At 32.0% G+C, this 25,495-nt stretch overlaps 2 protein-coding genes across 2 annotated transcripts; both read left to right on the forward strand.

Annotated features, from left to right (window-relative positions):
- Window positions 1-10,459: 10,459 nt before the first annotated feature.
- LOC108451968 (putative Myb family transcription factor At1g14600) lies at window positions 10,460-14,359 on the forward strand. The gene is made up of 7 exons (XM_017749685.2): window positions 10,460-10,739; window positions 10,876-11,114; window positions 11,211-11,287; window positions 11,392-11,428; window positions 11,822-11,945; window positions 12,237-12,444; window positions 13,847-14,359. The coding sequence occupies exons 2-7, from the start codon at window positions 10,985-10,987 to the stop codon at window positions 14,177-14,179; spliced, it is 909 nt and encodes a 302-aa protein (XP_017605174.1). The 5' UTR covers window positions 10,460-10,739; window positions 10,876-10,984; the 3' UTR covers window positions 14,180-14,359.
- Window positions 14,360-15,986: 1,627 nt separating this feature from the next.
- On the forward strand, window positions 15,987-17,611 carry LOC108451171 (uncharacterized). Its single transcript, XM_017748901.1, has 4 exons — window positions 15,987-16,350; window positions 16,700-16,794; window positions 16,899-16,960; window positions 17,044-17,611. The coding sequence occupies exons 1-4, from the start codon at window positions 15,987-15,989 to the stop codon at window positions 17,609-17,611; spliced, it is 1,089 nt and encodes a 362-aa protein (XP_017604390.1).
- Window positions 17,612-25,495: the final 7,884 nt, after the last annotated feature.

A 25,495-nucleotide genomic window follows, 5' to 3' on the forward strand; every position in this document is an offset into this window, starting at 1 on the left:
GCGAATGAAGTTTGACACAAAGAGTGCCCTTGGTGCAGTGGCAACTGTGCGCTAAGGAGACCCAATGGTCGCGTGTTCGAATGCAGGGGACAGCGAAACTTGTTTTATTTTTTTTAAGTAGCCCGTGACTGAAGTGAATAAGGCTTATAAGTAAACGCAGTCGTATTATAACAAAAGAGAGGTTGTGTCGCAGCAGCAAACAGTGTAGCTGAGTTTTCTGGAGGTCGCAGGTTCGAGTGGCGGGGAAGGCGAATTTCTCCTTTATTTTTAAGCGGACCGGAGCTTCAGCAGGTAAGGCTTATAATTAATTGTGACCCTATATTAATAAAGAAAGAAGCGTGGTACAGTGGCCAGCAGCACGGGCCAAGGCGCAAGGGCAGACGGAGGTTTGGGGTTCGAGCCTCACCTCGCGCACTGAAGGTTAGGTTTTTGCTGCACACATGAGGAAGGAGTTGGGGTCTGATCAGGACTCTCTTGGCAGTGTGCTGAAGTGGTGCAAGGAGTGGATAAGGATGCTACTAATCGGTGGAAGGAGTTTGAGTGAAATTCAAACTTTGCTACGGGCTAAATTCAAGGGATTTGAATTAGAGGGAGTGGTGTACTGAAAGTAGGACTTTGGAGTTGCATATTCGACTAGGAGAGTTTGGTGTAGTAAATTAGCATTTTTAGTTTGTAGGGGGGTACCGATTGTTTAGTTGCCGAATAGGTGTAGGTTCTTTAGGGGCTGAATTCTGTTGGTTGCTTTCATTCTTTTATTTTTCCGTTTTACCTAAAGCCGAATTCTTTCTTCTTCTTTTCTCTCTTTCTTTTTCTCATCTCTTCCTTCCTTGATTTCCTTCAAATCCGAGTCTCTACTGTTATCTCCTCTCTTCCTCTCCTCTTCATCCATATCTCTCACATCTTGTTCTTTGTGGTCGAATCCTCTATTCTTTCCTTAAAAGCCGAAACCTTCATAACTCATACTGACTCGGGAATTAATATCTAGTTCTATTCTCTACTCGTATTTTAAGATTGGATTCACTGTGGATCTGAGATTGGGGAAGTGTTGGAAGCGCTCTTGATAAGTGCATCGTTGGTGGTAAGTACTTGGAATCTTATTTCCATTCTTTATTTCGCGATTTAAAGAAAAGTCGAAAACCCCAATATGCAAAGGGTGCCTGTCGACTAAACTAAAAGGGTTTAGTGGTGTTATTTGATTTGTTTTGCTCTAGCGTGGATTAAAGGCTACTGATCGAGGGCTTGGATAATTGGAAAGACTAGATTTAGGTCTAGTCCATATTCTGGCAAAGGTAAGAACTTTAGTGCCTAAGGTGTTAATGGCCGATTATTGGTAAGGGAATTTGTATATAAGTTGTTATGGATTCATAGTTTAACGTGTTAGTAACTGGTTGTAGGCAAATCATGTGTGGAGCTCGTCAACGTTTCGTCAAAAAACAGGTGTGTAAATGACACCCACTAGTAGACTAGATCGACAAAAGCCAAAAAGCCGAAATACCGAAAAGTCGACATTTCGAGAACTTGCGAGCGTGCGAGTGCTCGTGGGAGTATTGATAATTTTGGTATCTTTAACAGTAAGATTGCAAAGTGCGCAATTTCGTGCACCTCGGTGAATTCGGGCTTCAATGGGCCAAAATTGGGTAATGGGCAACGGGCCCATTTCGGTAAAAACGTCCGGTAAGTATTCTGAAGACAGGTTAATAACTGTAATGAGCATGAAACCCTAAAAAGACTGATAAAATTACTGAAATACCTCTGTAAGGTAGAATTACCGTAATACCCCTAAAGGGGTAAGTTTACGATTACGCCCCTCGAGGGTAAATAATTGTTCTTACGCTATAATCTGACTGTCTTTCTGAAGCATGCCTTGTTAATTATATATATATATATATATATATATATTCTGTATACATGTCATACTGCATGGGGTTGGGTTTTGTTATGGAGGAAGAACCCGTTCTGGTGGCTGTGCCACATATTCTAATATAAGCAGATTTGCTACGGCTTATAGTTAGTGCCGCAACCGGTGCTAACACTGTAAGTGTAGGGATGACGTGGGTGATTTATTCCCCACAGGAAGTGTAGGGATGGACGGAGGCAAGTGCAGGGTTGGATGGGGTTATCATGCGTTAATCATATGAGACTGTTTTGAAATGGGCCCAACTGTGTTGATATGGGCAAGGCCCAATATATCTCAACTTGTAATAGGGCTACGGCCAAGATTGATACTGATATGGGCTAGGCCTAGTATACTCTGATACTGTAAGGGGCTATGGCCCAGATTAATATTGATATGGGCTAAGGCCCAGTTAACTCTGATTTCTAAATAGGGCTTAGGCCCAGTAAAGCTTGAACTGATTTGGGCTCTGGTTGGGATATTTTACACACTGAGTTTTCTAAACTCACCCCTTAATTTCATCCATGCAGGAAATCTCCAACCATAGTGGACTTGGAGCCGTGAGGGATTCGGAGTGGCCACATGTTCTGCAAATTTGCTTTTCGTCATGTGTTTTGATCAACACTTACTTACTTTAATTGTTTTGGGTCTTTAAGTTGTAACAAGTCCGCTTTAATTATTTTTAATTATTTTTAGTATGTTTTGTTAGCTTAGATATGATATTGTTTTAATTGTTTGAAATTGAATAGCTTTAGGGCGCGTTTTAAAAGGGTTACTTGATTTCAAAATATCGCGATAACAAAGCAAAGCTTCCGCAACGAAAACATTTTCAGAATTAATAACCTTTTCAAATGGTTTTAAACGAATTGGTTTTCCATGAACAATCACTCAGTTAAAGTGTAGCAATGGTTGTGTGCATGTCTAGGATTGGATTCGTGGAGAGCTGGGTACTTAAGCAGTCTAATTGACTCACCTCCTCTTTTCTGGCATCCTACCTGGTGCACAGCTTCTATTCACTTTAATCTATAACGGCAATATTCTTTAAACACTAAGAAAGACTTTAGATAAAACATGACTTTTCTAGTAACGCTTCAATGTGACACGCCGGATTCGGTCATAACGTCTGGGCTGGGTTTGGGGTGTTACAATATAAGACTTCAAATTTAAACCAAAATAATTTGAATAAAGGTAAACCTCATCTCAAGATATCGAACACTCCATTAATATTTTATCTTTAGACAAAATATTAACTTGTAAGTGATACATTGGTGTAATAGTCAAATACTGACAATAAGAGCAGGTCAAACCATAAATATTCTTTTAGACCAATTTATTGCTATGTAAAACTGAAAATTTGTCACATGTTTATTACCATAGCTGCACATGTAATATTATTAACTTTCATTTAGGCCAATCAATATTAACATAACTTAAATTACATGCACACAACCTTTTACATTTTAAAACAAAATAATTTATACAAAAAATCACTTTGGTGACTTTTTGCTTCAATTAAGTTATTTTAATATATATATATATATATATATATATATATAAACATACCAATATTCAAATTTAAAATTTCCCCAATAGTCAAATGTCAACTATTTTTTATTGCTTTATAGACTCCTAAATAACCCAAAATAAGGTTATCTTGATATTGCAATAAAAACCGAAAACCTTAATTTTTTACTATTTCTTTGTTTTTTTTTCCAAAACCATATATATCAAAACCAAACAAAAATAATGTAGTGGTTCAGAGCCAAATAATTAACAAACACATGTATTCATAATTTTGGCATTGACAAAAACACCAAAGCAATTCACGCATATACATGTATTCATAATCAAATAGAAAAACTTACCCTGAATTTACCATATAAATCTAAAGTTGTATTTATGATTAAACAAATATTCACATGAATACTTGAAAAATATTTTCAAGCCAATAAATCTCAAAAAAATAAAATCATAATAGTTGGCATATCCCACAATTCATATAATAAACCATATCACCATAATTTAACAAAATATTTGGAACCATAAGATGCCAAAACCTAAAATTATAGAACCAAACTTAAAACCAAGTATTTAAATATGTATATAGTTGACATGAATTTGCACCAAAGCACCCATAAAATTGAATATATAACCATAACAAAAAAAAATTAACAACTTCAACGATATCCATCAAAACTTAATTTCACCAATAAAACTATAAAAGATATCTTATTGAATAATAGTTATAAACACCTATTCACACAAACTATAATCATGCATTAATCCTCAAATTCATTGATATGCATATAATATATATACACACAATTATAATAATATAAAATAATAATGGCTTGCCTTACATATTTCATGTAAACTCAAATTTATATTCATGACTAAAGATATTATCATGAAATTTCATAGCCACCATATTTAAAAAAATTCCAAATATATTAATTTTATTCGGGTTCCATAAGGACTAAAACTTATATAAAATAATGATAATGAAACCAAAAGTAATCATTCATATATATGAATTGAATTCAATAGTGAATATAATTCATCGTGAATAAAGACAAAAGATGATAATTCCATATGTATTCAAACATAAATAGAAAATTTAAAACAAATAATGCGAAAATAAAATCTTACCAACATTCATTTATTTGATGATCAAGTGAATTAACTTTCAAAACCAATTATACAACCCAACTAGAATTCTTCAACTGCAAAATGTTGTAAGTCTTTAACTTTAATTTAATAATGACTTTAACCAAAATTTATAAAATGATTGTGTGAAAAGAAGATAAAAATCTCACAAATCAATTTTTATCAATTGATTATAAATAAATAAATAAATAAACCTTCATATTTGAATAGCATATGCAAATATTAAACTAGATTATATTTATAAAACCCTAAAACTTTATTTAAAGAATCAAAACCCAAAAATTTATCAGAATTTCAAATATTCAACATAATATATAATTAAGATATCAAATCCATAAAATTAAAAAGAAAAATGAATCAATCCAAAAATAATAAAGAATCAATTCATTCTCAATGATTCAACATGACAAAGCTCGGATGCCACTTGTTAGATTTGTAAAATAAATTTGAAATAAAACTTAATAAACCAGGATTATCATGTCAAATCATTAAGAATAAATCAAGAACAAAAATAGATGTAAAAGTGTACCTAAATCCATAAATTTCTTGAAGTTTTACAGGATCTTGGGAGATTTGATCTTCTAAATTAGCACACAAGAAATTCAAATAATTTCTGTTCTCTCTTTCCTAAGGATAAGATATTAGAGAAGATGTCTTGTGTATAATTTGGGGCCTATAACCCTAATATTTATAACATTAACATATTAGTTCTAATTCCTAATTAGCCTATCATTAATTAGAATTTTATTAGAATTCAATTACTAGAGTATCTACACATATTTAACCCATACTTTATTTAATAATTAAAGCCCAATAAAACTTTAATCAAATTAGATCACTTTTAATTTGGGCTAACATATCATGATAGTAAATAATAACATGTAATTACCCTTATTATATATGTGATGTCCATATTTTCCGCAAGAAAAATGATGAAATCATTTGGATTTGTATGGTAATTATGGCAGTCCAAGATTCTTCAATTCATACATCCAACATAGGATTGACTCAATCATTCCAGGCCTAATTGATACACAAAATATTTCATTTAGGCACAATTTGTTTTGCTGGTTTTACAATTTGCTTTGCTAGTTTATATCCAAATACAAAAGGGAAAAAGAAAAGTTGAAAAAAGTGAAAGAACTTCAACTAAAAAAATAAGAGAAAAAAAAGGAATCAAATGCACTTATTGTAAATAAGGAGGTTCAACTAGAAGGAAGATGAAGATGAAGATGGCGAATGGATGCTTGATTTGTCGTTGATTAAAGAGCTAATTTCTAGGGTTCACTTTGGGGATAAATGTCGAGGAAGAAATATGAAGTGAAAGTGAAAATGATGAAGAAGAGAGGCAGGCTATTTTGGTTTAAAAAAGGAAAAATGTTATTACGAGTGGGTTTAAAAAAGGAAAAATGTTATTACGAGTGGGTTTGAATAGTCAATTCAGACCCCCAACCCCTGAATTGCTATTACAAGTTGTACAATAATTGTAACATCTCGGAATCTAGGGTTAGAAGTTTTGAGGTTTGTGGTTAAGGTTAGTGAGTGGGTTGAACATTTGGGTTCAATTTCAACTTTTAATGTCAAAATGAGCTTGCTGGTCTGGTGGTTAGTTGTGTGTTAATGTGTCTTTGGGTTCCAAGTTCGAATCCCTGTAAGTGTTTTGATATTTATCTATTTTTTTATTTTTTAAAGAGGAAGTTAACTTTTAAATAGAAAATAAGTTTACGTTCTTTTGTTTTTTACTTTTTATTTTTGTTCTTCCCATCATTTCTTTTTGCTCTTTCCAAAGTCCAATTTCATTTCTTTTAATTTCTTGTTTCTTCCGTTTTACACATGTTACGTGTTGTCTGTTAAGACTGAGCATCCTAGTGTGTTTCGTTTTACCGTAAGTGAAGTGGGTAAGTTTTGTTCATGAAAGTTGTGATAGAATTGTTGTCTTTATTATTTTTTAATTGAAGTTTTTATAGTTTAAGTTGTGTGTGAATTGAGGTTTCTGAACAGTTGGTGAGGGCGAATTGATTGATCTTTGTTGCTTGGTATCGCGTTTTAAGGTGTGTGTTCTGAAATGGTTTAACTTCGACATTGAATTGCGGTGAAATTCGATAATGTCTTGTGTGTTTATGAGATTGGTTATTTAAAGTATCATATTGATTCTGAAGTGCATGAAATTCTATATGTTTTGGCATAATTCTGGGTTACCAATGGTTGGGGATCGTTTTGGCATCAAAAGCTTGAATTTTGAGCTGTTTCGATGTGGTCTCGTGACCACATGGGTGGCCACACGGGCTTGTGCCCCACATGGGTGGCTCACACGACCGTGTGAAATTGGGAATTGGGGTTTTTGGGCAAACTTTTGTGCCACACAGCCTGGCCACACGGGCATGTGTTCCACACAGGCGTGTGAGATCTCCACACGGCCGTGTTTCCTCTGCTCTTTATTTTTGGCATTTTTGGACAATGAGTTACACAGGCTGCTCACACAAGCGTGTGCCCCCTCCACACAAGCGTGTATGGCCTTCACATGGGCGTGTAGACCCCCACACGGCTGGCGCACACGACCATGTCACCCTATTTTGTAGAATTTTTGTTTTGAGTCATAAATTGTATGTTTTATGTTTCTGTGTAATCCAACCATCGGTCGAGCCTCGGTAAGTGTGTTTAGGACTCGGTTTTGTTTGACTCATATATATACATGCGTTTATGGGCTTTAATTTTATTGCTCGTTTATATGATGAATAAGTATGAGTTTATTATTGTTTTCGTAAGTGAATATTTGAATACAAGTGTGATTAAATCTGAATCTATTCAACTGGAAATGCTAATGTCCGTTTATGGATAATATATACATGATATGTGCATTGTTGCATAACATGAAAATTTTGGGATCTGGCTATAAAGAGAAGGAAGACAGACTTAGCAGTTTTAACTGAGATACTTTTGTACAGCGATTTACCGCACTATTCTATAAGTGTATCAGCTCAGCTGTATATAGTTACTTAAGTGGCATAGTTCCACGTTATGGTGTGTTGGGTGGATGAACCTATTATGGTTCTATGTGGTGTGTATGGTGGACGGGCCTACCATAGCCCTTATGTGGTGTGCTGAATGGACGAAGTGGAGTTTGGTTGGTGGGGTGGGATTTTGAATTGTGCATCTGTTCGCATCTAAATATACGTCTGTTTGTTAGAACATTCTGTCTGTTTGTGTGAAGCTTTGGTTATTGACAATATATTTAATGTCATGTAATATGATCTGATTATTGCGTATGACTAGAAAATCATTTTTGTGGTTTGATATTGTACTTGACATACCGATTGAGACTTTCGTAAGTGATATTTTTATGCACATGCTTGTCTGAAGTATTTATTGTGTCACTCCATCTGTTGTCGTCTGTTCATGTTTCGGACTCACACTGAGCTCGCTTAACTCGTCTTTGTAGTTTCTTTCCTTTCAGGTACTTTCTGTGTTTTAGAGCTGGACTCGGCATACCGAAAGTCTCAAACATATATGGTTTGATTCGATTTAAGTAAAATCTCATAAGTTTTATACGGTAAAATTTAAGTCGGTTTGTAAAACGATTATACAAACTGTGGACTGAACTTTAGAAACTGTGGATTTTTTTTTGAATGTTTGACTCCAGTTAAATATTGTTTCAAACATAATGAACAAAAAGGTTTTCTTGATTTAAATTAAAGTTTTTGTTGCTGATCACTTCAGTGATCAATGTAATCTCTAATATTCGGTCTAAACTTTTAGGCTGAGTTTTGAAGTGTTATAGTAATAGAGGCTGATTCCATTCGACACGTAATAGGCTATTACCTTAAACCAAACAACAATTTATAATGGGCCCATTGAATAGAGTTGAAATGCATAGGCTATACCATCCAACCAAACATGCTCTTAGAATTTTAAAATCTCATTTTTAAGTCCCACAATTTCAAGATTTATTTTAATTTAAATCCAAATATATTATAATTATTAAGCTGATGATGTATTGTAACTTTTATTTTAATTGTAAATCTTGTTTATAATTGTAATTATAACTTACTCTTTTTTTGAAAAATAAAATTAGTTAAAACTGATTTAGAGTCAACATTAAATGTGATTTTTTATAAGCATACTAAATATTATAATTGAGTATATACTAATAATTACATATTCTTTTAAAACTTTTATTGCGTGTCATTATATTGAAATAAAAATCTTCACTATTTATTCTTATATATCTACAATTTATAATCTATAATATATATAAGTACGTGTTTAGAGAAACTTTTAAATTGACGAGAATACATTTTATTTTCTATCATATTATTAAATTGATATTTAAAAATAATTATACTATTTAATTTTGAAAATATTAGTTAATTTTTTATGTAAATAAAGTTTTGCTAATTCTAAAATAGAATTATTAGGAATAGAACTCTAAATATAAAATATATGAAATTATTTTGATAATTATAACTATAAATTAATTTATAGTTATTAGTTAAAAATAATTATAATTTAATTTTGAAATTATTATAAAACTGACTTTTTTATTTTTTTTAAAAATTGTGCTAATTTTATTTATGCAAAATAGAGTTATTAATTGAGTAGAACCTTAAGCATCTTAAATATCGGTTAAATAGTATTAGAGTTATATGCCAATTAAAATTTAATTTTAGCTTTACAAATAACATTCGTAGTTAAGTATATTCAATCAAATAACATCTAAGAAAAAATATTAGTTAAAAATAGAGGTTGTTAGCAATAATAAGTTAGAATTATATTGAAAAGAATGGTTAAAGTAATGGTTTTTCGAATAAAGTAATGGTTTTTCGAAGAGGCAATATGAAACCATATTCGAATAACAATGACATCGGAGAGAGATAGAATATATTTGTTTGGTCTAGACTTGATCACGGGTCGGGCTACCCGCCTAGGCCCGAAAGCTTGCCCGAAAAGTGGACTTGGACAAAAAATAAGGCCCATTTAGGAAATGAGTTGGACCTCGGGTAAGTTTTGTTGTCCCGGGCCCAACCTAAATTTGCCTAAAATATTTTTCACTTTTGTTTTGCTATTATTTGTTACTATTTTGTTGTTGTTTGCTACCATTTTGATGTTATTTTGCTGCCATTCTGCTATTATATTACTACATTTTATTGTTGTTGTTTGAAAATTGTATAATTCTTCTTTTATGATTAAATTTTCTATTATTTTCGAGCCATTTCTGTGTAAAGTTGTAACTATCTTAGCTTTATTTAAATATAAAGACTTTTTTAAATATATTTTCAATTTGTTGGGAAACATATTTATTTTAATGTTTTTAATGTATTTGATGTATTATATTTTTTAAAAATTTATTTTATATAAAAATAATATAAAAAGTTTTCAATACGAGTAGACTAGACCAAGCTCAGGTTTAGCATTTATATCTGAGTCGGGTTTGGAAAAAATCAGACCTATTTTTTTAAGATGGGCCTGAACCTAGAAAACGGGCCTAAAATTTTATTGCTTAAACCCAAACTCGACTCATGATTAGATCTAGTTTAGTTCAAATGAAAAATAAGTTTTGTGAATTTGTTTTGAAAAGAAAATTAAAAGTCAACAATTCATTTTAATAGTTATTACTAAATATGATCATTGATTTTGTGTAAATATTTTCGTTCTTATATAGTTTCCAATTTATATATTATTTTAATAATTTTATGTATTAATTCAATTTATTATTTTTATTATTTTTAAAGTGATATTTTATTCTCTCAATTATTTTTTCAATATCAATTCAATTTTAATATAAATTAAAATAACCCATATTTAATTATCACAAATATATTTTTAAAATTTAAAATATATTATTTAATAGATTAAAAATATATAAAATCACATAAACTCACATCACATGATATTATATATTTATGGGGCTTTTTGTGATCATGACGACGTTGGCCTGGCCGTACATAGATATAATATATTTGTAGGAAAAACATAGCTGATAATTCTCTGGATATTCAGAGAAAGTGAGCAAAGGTCAAAGTAAGACAGTTGAAGAGAGAGAGGGGGTAATGATTTAAGGGAAGGGCAGATCAGAAATCTCGTGATGGAATTTTCATTCTTTTCTTAATTTTTGTTTTAAAAACAAATTTGGGTTTTGATTTTTATCAGCAGTAAAAATGTTCAGAGTTTATAATCTGCAGTAAGTTGCAGGGATTAGTAGGGAATTTTCAGCTTCATCTTTTCCTTTTCTCGTGATCTTTCCTCTTTTACTCTTCTTGTAAATTTCTTCTTCTTCTCTTTTGGCCATTGACCATTGATTTTGCTTTGTAACCTAGACAAAAACTTCAACAAGACTGAAAGAACTAGTTGCTAAGAAACAGCAGATAGAAAACCAGATAAGATTGATCGATCGTGTTAAGGGAATTGGACTGTTTTAAAAGATTGATGGGTCGTTGTGGGAGGCATAATGGTGCAGTGAGGCAATATATAAGATCAAAGGTGCCTCGTTTAAGATGGACTCCTCAACTTCATCACTGTTTTCTTCATGCCATTGACAGACTTGGTGGCCAACACAGTAAGTTATTCCTCTTTTTTTTAATATTACTTTTAAGATTATGAGAGAGACGAAAATGCTATTTAACAATGGGTTTTTTTATTTCATTCATGGTAGAAGCTACGCCAAAGCTTGTTCTTCAGTTGATGGATGTGAAAGGACTCACCATTTCACATGTCAAGAGCCATCTTCAGGTCTATTTCCTTAGCTTTTCAACTCCTAATTTGTTTCTTTGAAATTGTTTGTCCTTTGATCTTTGTTGTTCATATGGTTTGTTTTTTCTTTCCTTTCTAACCAGATGTATCGAAGCATGAGAAGTGATTATGGCAGACAGGGTATCTCCTTTTAAATGCTTCTTTTTTTTTTCCTTTAAATTAAACCCAGAATTTCTATGATATTTTGCCGGAATATTTTGTATTTTGGAGTTAAAAACCATGTGTTTAACTTCATTTATTATCTTCTCTCTCTCAGAGTTTCTTCATTTATTATTAATAACTTGTTTAATTGCAAATCTTCTACATTTGGCATCTTTGATGAAAACCCATGACTCACTTGTCCGAATCAAACCAAACGACGAAAATCCCAAGATATATGCATGCATATTATCATAAACTCATTTTTTCTTTCATTTACATTAGAAAAATTGGTCTCCTCTACCTAACAAAGTTTTTGTTGACTTTTTTGTGTTTGATTTTTTGGCTCTTTTTTTCTCTTTTTTGCAATGACAGTTACGAGCTCAACCCATGAAAGAAGACAATCTTTTGATGACAACCATGGCTTTGATGGATGTGTTGTACCCATTGAAGAATCATGTTCTCATTTGATCGACAATAATCCATTCCCTCCTAAAAGGTCAGCAGCTTAACTTTAGCATTAATGGCCCTAGATGTTATAGCTCTTAGGCCAACTTTTCAGTTTTCTATGGTTTCATTTATCCAAACACTTTGGGTCACTCTCACCCAATGAACATACCAAGATTTGAGACAAAATCCCGACCAAGAACAATATCCGATGGGTTGACTTTTCAAATTTTAGATAAAAAAAAAGGTGATATTGTAATGCAAGAAACAATCAAACCAAAAAGACTTGTGTTGCATGATGTTTTTCTTTTTGATCTGATGAGAATCTGCACTATGCATGCAGGCATGGAATATGTGAGACGAGGGTCTCGAATACGTGCTCCTTTGATGATTATAAGCAAACCATGGATGCACGTAAGAGGATAAAACAAGACAACGGGGATTACGTATGGGATCAAACAATCAACTATTCTCATTCACTGGGTCAACCCTTAGCTTTGTCTCTGCCACATGATCTTTACAGTCTCAACGCTTTCAGATCATATTCACTGGTACAACCTGATTTCCTTGAGCTACGCTAGATAAAGCACTTCCCTCTCTTCCTCACTCGATATATTATTTCTACTTTTCCTTTTAATTTTTATGAGGGTGATTTTCTCCTTTTTTTTATTATTAAGATATTAATATTTATATAAATTTTGTTAAGTTTAGGATATTGCATATTAATATATTGGTAAAAAATTTCTGTAAGTTTTTATTTACTCTAAATTTGATATAGATGATTTATCTAAATAAAAATGAAATATTATGGTAGAGTTCACATATATTAATATAAGCTATCATAATTTTAAAATTAATATAATTTTAGGTAATAATTTTGTTCATAATTGATATTTTATCAAGCCAACTAATTTAACACAATAATTAATATTTTATTATATAAAATCAACATTGATAAAATTGCTTTATTTTTCCAAGGAAAGAGTTGTATTATGTGGTCCACTGCAATTCTAATTTCTAACGAATAGGGGACCCTTTTTATGGAAATTCAAACTCAATTTTATTGCATCGGATGGACCACAAACATTGCTTCTTTAAAGCCTATGGTCTTCACTCATTAAAAGGTGTTAGGATTACCACTCTATTGACTTTCTTCATCATATATTTTTGAACGCTTTTAAAAAAATTTCGAGTAAAATTAAATTATATATTTATACGATGATAAAAATATAATTTTATTGTTTTAATAATTTATATTTTTATATTTTTAAAAATTAAATTAAAATTTTATTATTTTTGAGGTCGATATGTAATTTTATCATTATTAATTTAAAATTATAAATTAAAGAATTATAAAAGGCTTAAAAGATATTTATTTTAAAAGGTCAGGAACACTTATCAACCCTTTAGCTTCATTGAAATTTTTTTCAAAGAGTAAAAATTCATGTGCTAGACCTAAAATTATATTAAAAATTACATCTATATCCAAGTAATATAGATTTTCTTCCCTTTCATCCTATGTTATTTCCATGCATCATAGTAATATTTAAGTTATTATATATTAATATATTATATTCATATTTTATATTAATCTGTGTTTTAATAATTTTTATTCCTATCCAAAATTCTCCATATATAGATTAATCGACGCAAGTTCTATTTTCTTATTTTATTTTACAGTTTCTTTTTTTACTGTAGTTTTTAGTTGTTACTGGTAAATCAAATTTGTCATAGTAGTAAATGCTTCCCCTATTCTGTGACTGCTTTATTTAATCAAATTGATTCACCCAGGGGCTTTCAGCCATCTGATTTCTAGCATAAATGTTTATATTGGGCGTGGACTCTGACCTATCATATGTATGGTACTCCAATTCGTAAATGGATGTCAAATATGAATGTTGTGACATGAATTTGCATGTAGCGGTAATTAAACCACAGCTTTCCTTGACTCAGGCAACCAAGGTAGAAGTAGAAGATCCGAAACGTGCACATGAGCAAGACGCTAAACTTATCGAACGTAATATAAGGAGACAGGAAGAAGATGATGGTGGAGGTGGTGGCTGTGAGTTATCATTGTCATTGTCATTGTCATTGCAATATCATAATACATCTTCCACAAGTGAAACCAGAAGCAGCGAGGCATTCTCTTCGTACTTAAGATCAAATTATAAAGACTGCTGGGGCTCCTCTTCTACTTCTACTTTTTCATCGTCATCGTCATCTTCATCGGTCACCCGACGTAGTGCTATAAACTTAGATCTATCCATTGCTCTTTGTGGGAACTAATGTTTAGTTTATATGAATCCTCCTCCTATAGCTTGTTTCTTATTTCTTTTGTTTTTGATCATCTAGGGTAATTTTCGTTTCCTTATTATACTTAAACATGGAATCTGCAGTTTTGTTTAATTAGTTCGTCGTGTAGTCATTTCCAAGAGATATCACTAGCTTTCTAGTATTTACATAGAATTTGATACATTATCAGTATGTCTAATTTGATCCTCCACGTATCATTTGATCTAGAAAGGTTTAATTAAATTGTGGCCGCAACGTAACGGCAGCATCGTAATGGAAATGAAAATTACTATGATGCAATATCGGCACAACGCATCACAAAAATCACATCACGATCGTTACAGTTAAAATCCGTTATGTAATGCCACAATAGTTATTAAAAAGCGGCGCAACGCCGCATTAGCACTGCAACAAGTCATTTAGAGCTTTGTTTGCTTAATTGCAAACTTAATTACACCTAATAATCAAATTTAAAGCTTCTACAAACTAATGTTGGAGTTTTTCAATGTTTAGGCTATAACAAGATAACTATAGTAGCCAACCAGAAATAATCATTGAATCTTAATAATTTTAAAGTAAGAACCAAAAATAATCATTAGTAGAATGACAGTAGTAAGCATGAAACTTGTGGACATTGTGAGAGACTTAAAAACTAAGTTCCCCTAATAAGATACAATAAAACAATTAAAATGATAGGTTTCTTGTTCTTGAAAATTAAATAACACTCATAAAATGTATAAATATAATTTGTTAAAAGTAGACAGGTCTAGATCACGTTTCATGTAAGCTATAAAACTTTTTTTTAGTTTGACCGAGATTTTTAATTTTAAACTTTTGGTAGTATATCAAATTTTTATATCAATTATTATATTGAAGAGTTGTGCCTACTTGTACAATTATTTTGGCAGGAACTAGGCGTGTGGGTATTGAGTTTTCTTTTGAATTTTTACAAAATAAAACTGTCCAAAGCTATGTGAAATAAAATGAAATGACAGTATCACATGCTTTGTGTAAAAATAGGAACTAATGTATATATATATATATAGATATATATATATCCTTTTACTTTAAAATTCAGCTGAAAGCTTTAAAACAAAAATTACAAAGGGTCCAATTTTTTTTTTTTACACTACTAGTCTACTACAGAATAACATTTTAGGGTGAAAGAGTAAGACTATTGAATTTCAAATTCTCTCAACTATTTTCTTCAACATTTCAAGAGCTACTTCTTCTGTTTTCTATTTCAAGAGTTGCATTCTTGAGTTAATAATGAGGAATCAACATCATCTCAACTCATTTGTGAAGCAAGAAATACAAGTAAATTATGTAATTATTCTTTTTAAAATATTATTATTTTATTTATTACTTAGTTTAAATAATATATTTGTCTTACAAGTTAAATTTAGAGTTGCTATGTAATTATTATTTTTACATATTTAATTAATAACTAATTATATTTATATTGAATTTTATCTGAATTTTTGTAAATATTTTGTAGTGTTAATTATAAGTTTTATATTTTTGTGAATCTTTTGTATTATTAATTATAGGTCTTATAATTTTTTTCCATTTTTAGTTTTAAGTCTTATTAGTAGTGTTTACGCTATTAGAGTTTTAAGTCTTATTATTTTTGTTTTAGTTTTTAGTTTTAAGCCTTGTCATTTTTGTTTCATTTTGGTGAATACTTTTTATTGTTAGTTTAAGTCCTAAAATTTTTGTTTCATTTTTATGAATCTTTTACTAGTTGGTTTGAACTTAAGTAATGATTAATAATAATTTTCATGCAAATATAAGAAAAAAAATGCCACGTTTAAGAAATAAAGAAGATGCAGCTCCTAGTGATGATTATGGTTGGAGGTGGGGAGAACCTGTTGAAGGTAATCATAATAATGTCAAATGTAGATTTTGTGGAAGATTTATTAAAGGAGGAATAACACGGTTGAAAGAGCATTTGGCTGCAAAAAAAGGGAATGTAGCACGTTATCCACATGTCTCGGTAGAAGTTAGAAAAACCATTGTACAACATCAAGAATATCATAGTGAAAAAGCTGCGAAGCAGAGGAGGAAAGAAGAATTAGAGGAAAGAATAAGATTAGGAGACCGTGGAGACTATGGTGATAGTGGTGGTGGCGATGATGAAGAGTTAACTATCGCAAGACGTGAGAGTATGATATCTCAAGTTGAATAGGAAGAAAGGAAATGTTGAAGAGCAAGAACTGGTTAAGATTCAGTTTTTGAAATTGGAGGAGGTCGTAATTCTAGAACTCAAAGAATTAGACGATCATTTAGTGTCTGTAATTCTGAAAGAAGTGGGATGGAACGTCAATGGACTAATCTTGACCCTCCTAGAGCTAGATTAGCAAACATGGATCTTGTTCTTGAAAGATAAAAAAGTTCGAATCAATCAAAACTTAGTTCGAGCTTTCTTAAAAATGCAAAAGCTAAGCTAGGGAAAGAAATGTCTAAATTGATATTGCATGAAGTTTTACCTATTTCTTCAACTTTTACTTCAAGTTGCAGCGAACGTTGCAAAATTGGTTAAGGGTCCTTCAGCTTATGAGGTGACAGAGGTGTATTTGGAAGATGAGTATAAAGAGATACAAGAATGGGTAAATAGCTTTAGGCCTTTATAGGAAGAAAAAAGGGTGACGATTATGTGTGATGGGTGGAAAGAGACAACTAATAAACATATAATCAATTTCTTGATTTATAGTACAAAGGTACTGCTTTTAAAACATTCATTGATGCTAGCAGTGTTACCTCTTGTACTACTGAGTATTATTTTGGTTTAATGGACAAAATAGTCGATGAAATCAGTGAATAATTTGTTGTTCAGGTTGTTACAAACAATGAAACAGCTATCAAAGCCGATGGTCAAATGTTGATGCAAAGAGAAGGCACTTGTATTGGTCTGCATGTTCTACTCATTGCTTGGATCTTATTTTGGAAGAAATTGGCAATAGGAAAAGTGTGAAAAAGGTCTTAGATGAGGCAAAAAAGATAACTTCTTTCATATACAATCATACTTGGTCAATTGATTATATGAAAAAATATATCAAGGGTGTAGATTTCTTGCAACCTGGGATCACTAGATTTACTACCAATTTTATTGCTTTGGAGAGCATTGTTAGAAGCAAACAAGCCCTAAAGGAAATGGTGACTTTTTCAGCATGGAAAAGGTTCACATATGCAAGAAAACCAACTGGACTAGAAATGATGAAAGTTATTAACTCAAGTGAGTTATGGAAAAAGGTTGTTGATGTCTTAAATATCCAAGAACCGTTCGTTAAAGTGTTAAAAATATGTGATGGCGATGAAAAACCAACTATGGGTTTTACTTATGAAGCTATGGATCAAGAAAAGTTGGCAATTCAAAGAGATTGTCACTATTACCAGAAATATTGGGATATTATTGATAAGAGATAGAGTGATCAACTAAGTAATAATTTGCATTCTGTTGGTACATCGTAAAACTTTTAAATATTTTAATTTGTATAGTGTTTTATTTAGATATTTACTATATTATTTATTATACAGGATATTTCTTAAATCCACAGTTTCTGTATGGAGGCAGTTCCACAAACCATGTACTTTGTGAAACCATGAATGGAGTTAGAAATGTTATACAAAAGCTAGAGCCTAACATGAGTAATCAAGTTTTGGAAATAAATCAAGTATATATTTATATACCTAAATTTGTAAAGGAGCCTATAAATTCTTATATTGTAATTACTGATTTATTTATTTTTAGTTGTTGCTATATCGAGATAAAGTGGATTCTTTTGGAACACCATTAGCTCAAGCTGCAATTCTAAAGATTAATTCTGGTAAAAAAGAATTTTACCTTTATAGTTTTGTAGATAATAAAGATATATTTATAGATACTTTACGAATTGAATCTTATTATTTATATTTTTTTTTGTGTAGCTGAATGGTGGATTAATTATGGAGGTTGTGCTCCTCAACTTGAAGGCATTACTGTTAGAGTTTTGAGTCAAACAACTTCATATTCAAATTGTGAGCACAACTGGTGTAACACTCCTAACCCGAATCTGTCACTGAAATAGGGTTGCAGAGCATTACCGAAATTTACAGAACAAATAAACGGATATTTCATATCATATATGTAATACCCCTCACCCTTATTCACTGTCAGAATAGGGTTACAAGGTATTACCGATCAATACACGTCATTTATCATACATGCATCATACATTTATGCATTCATATTCAAATACCATTCACCATAATTACGTTGTCCCTTATAAGGGTCTATGAGGCCTTAAACATGCATTAGAAGTGGTTCGGGACTAAACCGACAACATATAAGAATTTTAGAAGCTTAGAAAAATTTCAAACATATAAGGGTCACACGCCCGTGTGAACAGACTGTGTGCCTCACACGGTTTCAGACACACTCGTGTCACAGGCCGTGTGAAAACAAGGCATACATACTGACTTGGGTCACACGACCGACCACACGCTCGTGTGTCTAGCCCGTGTACCCTTCGAAGTGGCCACACACGCCTGTGTGCTAGGCCGTGTAACTCACTGACTTGTACCACACGGCCAGTCGCACACCCATGTGTGAGACTGTGTAGAGCATACTGACTTCAATTCAATTTCAACTCGAAGGGATACACGACCGTGTAGCATGACCTGTGTCATACACGACTGAGACACATACCCGTGTCTCTGCCCGTGTTGTAACACCCCTAACCCGTATTCATCACCAGAATAGGGTTACGAGGCATTATCGGACTTATACACTAGCATTTGTACAAAACCGAGTCATAAATTTACATTCCAAATCAAAACTTTTCAAATTTCACCATAAAGACCTAATATGGGCCTATGGGGCCCAATATATGTCTAGAAGTGATTTGAAACTAAACTGGTAACTTTGGAAAACTTTAAAAAAATTTCTTGAAGTTAGGGGCACATGCCCGTGTGGCCAGCCCATGTGGCTCCCATGGACATGTGGCCAACCCGTGGGCAATTCTGACTTGCAATTTCTTAAGCATCAAAAGGGCACATGGCCTGGGCACATGCCCATGTGGCTAGGCCGTGTGGTAAACTAATTTTTCACCATTTTTAAGCCATTTTTCACACTATTTTGACACACGACCATGCTTGAAACCTGTGTCCTTCACACGACCAAGACACACCGCCGTGCCTTTTGCCCGTGTACTATCTTGACTTCACATTTAAGGATGCAGAGGACACACGGTCATATCACACGCCCGTGGTCTTACCGTGTATCACACACGGTCTGATCACACGCCCGTGTGCCAGGCCGTGTAGACTCAAAATGAGCCATTTTGCCTCAAGTTTACGAACCCTACATAACTTAAGCTTCAAGCTAATAATTTCCTCAGCTTTTAACTCAGCCGAAACTCGATTAAACACACTTAATACATATCCAATTAAACAATAAATTATCCAGCCAATGTAACCTCATTGGTACCATAATTCATATCAAAATTATACTACATTATCATACTAATCAAATTCACGTAAATTTAACTTCCAAAATATGTATATTTTATACCATGCTTCAACATCTTTCATGTTCATTCACTATCATTTACAAAATAACATCTTAACAACTTAGGTACAAGCCATTTTACCAAAAGAAAAGTATTTCACCACTTTAAGTCCGGGATTGGCTTGGACGCTGAGTCCTTAGCTTTCTTTTGTACCTAATCCTGCGCACGGAAAACAAACCGTACGCTGAGTATGCACTCAGTGGTATTTCTATAAACTAACTCTTAAACAAATATTAACATCAAAATGCATTTAAGTTACTTAATTCAAATCTATTGGCACTAGTTATATTTAAAGTTCTTTTTCAATGAAATGTTCAGTTCAATGATATCAGTCAGAAACAGTCGATTTTCAGTACAATGGCACAATCATTCAATAATTCATTACATTAAATTACCCCTATTAACATAACTCGAACCTTAACAGATACACGAATCCAACCCACACACCGGGATAGTATATAGTGTTTCATCAGCCAAAGCCGGAATACACCGTAACAGTAATAGTAATAGTAATAGTAATGAAGATGGCGATGGCGATGGCGGTACACGAGTACCACATCGAACGAATCCGAACGATGTGATGAGTAGGCATTTACAGTGCCTCATCGACACAGTCGGAATATCCCTGAACATTTCCAATCCTATGGCATGCCAACTATATCCGACTAGCCCAACACTGTTAATTGGGTTTTCACTTTCAAATTTTTGTATAACAGTTAATACATTTCAAATTTAACAATACTTACATTTAATTTACTTACCATACATGATAAAGCAATACATACAACATTTAACTTAAAAGCTTAGTTTATAGAAATACAAACCGTAATTCTCGAGTTTTTTCGTTATCTTCGTTCACTTTCTCTTTTCCCTTCTTTGATGACGTTTCCGGTGTTATGTTAGCTACGAAAAATATTAACATTTAAAATCATCAATACATATCATTTAATAACACACTCTTCTATTTTCCATGTAACTTTTACATAAATTCCAATTTAGTCCTTCCACCATAACTATTCTTTCTCTTCAAATAAATCTCATATTTTCACTTAATACTTACTTTAAACAAGTTTCAGTTCTTAATATTCAATATAAAATATCAATTCTGAATTTTTTTCAATTTAATCCCTATTATGTCAAAACTTATTTCTCTTTTACAATTCAATCCTTCTCCCAATTCTAACTTGAATTTTTATCACTTTATCTCATAATTGACTAAATAGTTCAACTTAATCAACATCTAAAAATTCACTAACTTCCTAAATTTTAACATAATTCAAGTAGAGCTTTGTTCTAGGATTCCAAAAACATCAAAATTACAAGAAAAGGGACTAAATTGACTTACCAATTAAGCTTCAATCCCTAAAACTCTATTTTTCCTTTCTTTTTCTTTCCCTTTTTCTTTCTTTCTTTCCCTGTTCTGTTTCATCCTCCTTTCTTTCCTTTTTCTTTATTTTATTTCGTTTTATTTTCTTTATTTATTTTAACTATTATATTATATTATTATTAAATTTTAATAATTATTATTATTTACTTTTAATATAAGTAAACATATACTTTTATTACATATATATGTATTATACTTTATACATATGTAGTTAATTTTAACCACACATTTGTCCTCAATTCGTTTAATTGCTAATTTAATCCTTTGACTTTTCTTTATTCTACAATTTAACTTTTACCCTTTATTCAATCTAGTCCTTTCACTAAATTAGCCTTAATTCAAACTAATTCACTTAACCAAAATCTAATTAACCACACTACTAACTTCGTAAATATTTCTAATTAATATTTACGAATTCATTTTGTGGAAATAATGACCCGAAAATTCAATTTTTCTGATACCCATAAACTTTAGGTTGTTACACGTGTGGACAAAAATAGGCCATTTGCAAAGCCAATTTGTCACCCTTTTTACACATACCTACACAAGCTCATAAGGTATAATTTTAAGTCACAAATATACAGCCAAAGTTCATTAACCAATACATAACCATACCATATTCATTTCAACTAAATTCAATAATCATGTCAATACCAAATACTTATTCAAATACTTATCAACTCAACTTCTAAAATCATACTTCACCAAATGTATTTCATAAGCATTAAACTCTATAATTCAATTAACCATTTGGAATTATAAAACCACAAATATTTTCATACCAAACATGCCAAAATAAGCCATCACTCATGGCTATTTGCACAACCAAAACATATACATTTGAAAGCCAACTCTCATGGCTATATTCACAACCAAAGTATCACAACTAGCCTATACATGCCATATTCCATATATACGCAACTCAAAAGTACCAACTTAGGTGTTTGATAGTGCGATGAAGTCTTTGACAATTCCTGGATCCAAGCTAGGTTCGTAAAACTATAAAACATTTAAAATTAAACAAAGTAAGCTTTACAACTTAGTAAGTTCATATGTGAACATGAAATAATCACAACATTCATATAACAATTCAAAATAGATAATATCATCAACATCTAAAGCATCAATTCGTGAGCTAGCATAAAATTTATTCATATCCTCATTCATGAGTTCTCAACTTCATCTATTTCAATACTTGAATAGTTTTCTGTACATACCTATACCGAAACCTTTCTATTTCTTATCAATACTCTTATCAAACCGCTTCGGTTTATAAGTACTTACGATACAAATTCATCAATTTTCCGATGCCATAGTCCAACTATGGTCTTTCATATACATTGCCAAGGCCCTGCCGTGGTCTTTCATTCACATGCCATAACCCAGTTATGGTCTTATTATTCGATTATCATAGCTTGGCTATGGTCTTATTCGGCAACTTGTCTTACTCAACTTGTACATTTCATTTAATATCTCAATATTCATCCAATAGAAAAACAAATACTATCTCAATTTCATCCATTCAATAAATAGATACACATTTAAGTTCATTTATACGAACTTACATCGTATTCAAAATTGTTGTATCGGGTCAACTACTCGAAAACCTTGATTTTCCTCCAATCTAAATCTGAATTATTTTTTTCTTGATCTATATGAATTCAAAATTAACTCATTTATTCATTGATTCATTCAATTCAATCCACAAGCACATATTTAGGCACACTTTAGCCCTTAAAGTTTCACATTTTTACAATTTAGTCCCTATTTCACAAATATACAAAATTCACACAATTCAAACCAAATACATGCTAGCTGAATTTCATAAGGACCCCTAGCAGCCCATAACTTTCATTTATTCCACATTTCAACCCCTTAATTTACATATTTCACAAATTAATCCCTTTTTGACATTTTTGTCAAAAATCACTTTACAAAACATTAAAATCTAGCATCAATCTTTCATATTTCAACATTAAACATCAAATAACTCAAGCATTCAACAACAGAAACTTGCTAAACCTTTAAAAAATTCAAAATCTAAGGTACGGGCTAGCTAGAATACAAAGCAACGATCTCAAAAACGTAAAAATCATAAAAAAAACTGAGCTCAAACCATACCTTAATCAAGCCTAATGTGTCTCAAACCCTAAGTGTTCATCAATGGCTTTTTTTCTTCTTCAAAATTCGATCATAAGAAGAAAAGATGGACAAAATTTCTTTTGTTTTTATTATATTAACCTTTATTAATGAATTACTATATTAACCTTAATAATAAACATATAAAATCATATAATGGATGTCCATTAGTGTCCATTAACATCTAAAATGGTCTAATTACCATTTAAGGCCATCATATTTAAAAACCAAGGCCAATTGACACCTTTAACAAATAGAATGCAACTTTTTCATTTTACGCGATTTGATCATTTTTCTCAAATTGAGCTATTAAACGATAAAATTAGCTCACAAAATTTTCACACATACATGCTATCATGCTGTAAACACCAAAAATAATATTAAAATAATTTTTTGACATCATATTTGTAGTTCTGAAACCACTATTTTGATTTATCTAAAACCGAGCTGTTACAATATAGCATTCATATCAGAAACCAATCGAAATCAAGGATAATGTCCCTTATGTGAGCCTTCGAGGCCCAAAATGCACATTAGAAACAAGTCGAGACTAAATTGGGTACTCAAAGAATTTTTCGAAAAATATTAAATTTTTTCAAAGGTGCAGGGGACACACGCCCATGTGGCCAGGTCGTGTGTCTCACACGGTCAAGAGACACGCCTTTGTCTCAGGCCGTGTGGGCATTCAAAATAGGGACACATGGCTGTGTCTCAGCTCGTTTCCAAACTTATGAGCTCTTTGAATTGGGTCACATGACCAAGCCACACGCCCGTGTGCTAGGCTGTGTGAGCATTCTGTTTTGCAAATTAAAAGATATAAAGGACACACAGCTATTCACCTGGCCATGTGTCACACACGGTTGAGACACACTCCCATGTGGACAAAAATAGGCCATTTCCAAGCCACATTTCTCACCCAATTTGCCAACAACCTAACCAAACATTTTGGACATCAACAATTTATATCAAAGCATTCAACCAAGCCAAAGCCAAATTTTATGCATGATATAACATCACATATATCCAAGAATCCATACTTACCAAATTAACCAAATACTCATGTATGCAAACATGACAAGGCCATGTATATATATACCAAATACAAGCCATACAAATGAATAATCTCAACAAAATGTTTATATGCCAACATTGGCCAAATTAACCTATACATGCCATTATAACCAAAATTAGTTTACTATTTATACCGAAATGGGCTGTTGGATCGTGTGAATCTACTCTAACCAGCTTCCAACCAAAATGAGCTTCTAATTTACTATAAAACATGGGAAATAAAATAGAGTAACCATTTAAGCTTAGTAAATTCATATAACATGGAAATTAACTTACCATTCAATTGCATTTAAGGTAAGCATACAAAACTTATCCAAATTATTTTGGCCAAAGCCTAAACACATATCTTCAACATGTTAGCCAGGTAACACTTTCAATAACCAATAAACATGGATGTACATAATCACTAGGCAAGTTTCACATACATGTATCATCCCTCTCATGTTTCAATATACCATGTAATGTCATTTCCATGTATTTCTAAGTATATACCAGTAATAGTTCATTTCAAACTCAGAATGTCTCATATCAGAACTTTGTCCGCTGAACCATTTAAAATATCATTAGATATAAGGGTAGTACACATGAGGTGTACAAATTTGTAATTCGTCAATTCATATATAGGTATGCCCATACGAGCATGTAAATGGGAAGCTCTTTCGAGCCATGTAACGAGAAGCTCATGTAAGCTGTATAACGAGGTAGCTCAACTGAGCTGTATATCAAGAAGCTTATACGAGTCATAAATCAGGAAGCTCAAGAGAGCCGTTAATTGAGAAGCTCGTGAGAGCCAAATATTGGGATGCTCATAAGAGCTGTGGTGTGTCCGCAACACATGTAGGACCACAACCAATCTGGGAACCCTAATGACATGTCATTTGTATCCATCAAATTTCTAAGGTTCAAACGAGACTTTGTACTTTTCAGATATGTGATCTATAACACACATGGCAATTTATACAAATCACATACACAACAATATTCAATTCAAATCATACAAATATAAAATTTAGTTACACGAACTTACCTCGGCAAGTGTTCCTAATTTCGTAGGCTACTAATCCGATACTTTTTCTTTTCCTCGATCTAACTCGGTATTAGGTTTATCTGGATCTATATATGAATGAATTTAACTCAATTTAATTCAATTCATATTCAATTCAA

Source organism: Gossypium arboreum, chromosome 5 (assembly GCF_025698485.1).
Source record: "Gossypium arboreum isolate Shixiya-1 chromosome 5, ASM2569848v2, whole genome shotgun sequence".
In the NCBI taxonomy this organism is placed as follows: domain Eukaryota; kingdom Viridiplantae; phylum Streptophyta; class Magnoliopsida; order Malvales; family Malvaceae; genus Gossypium; species Gossypium arboreum.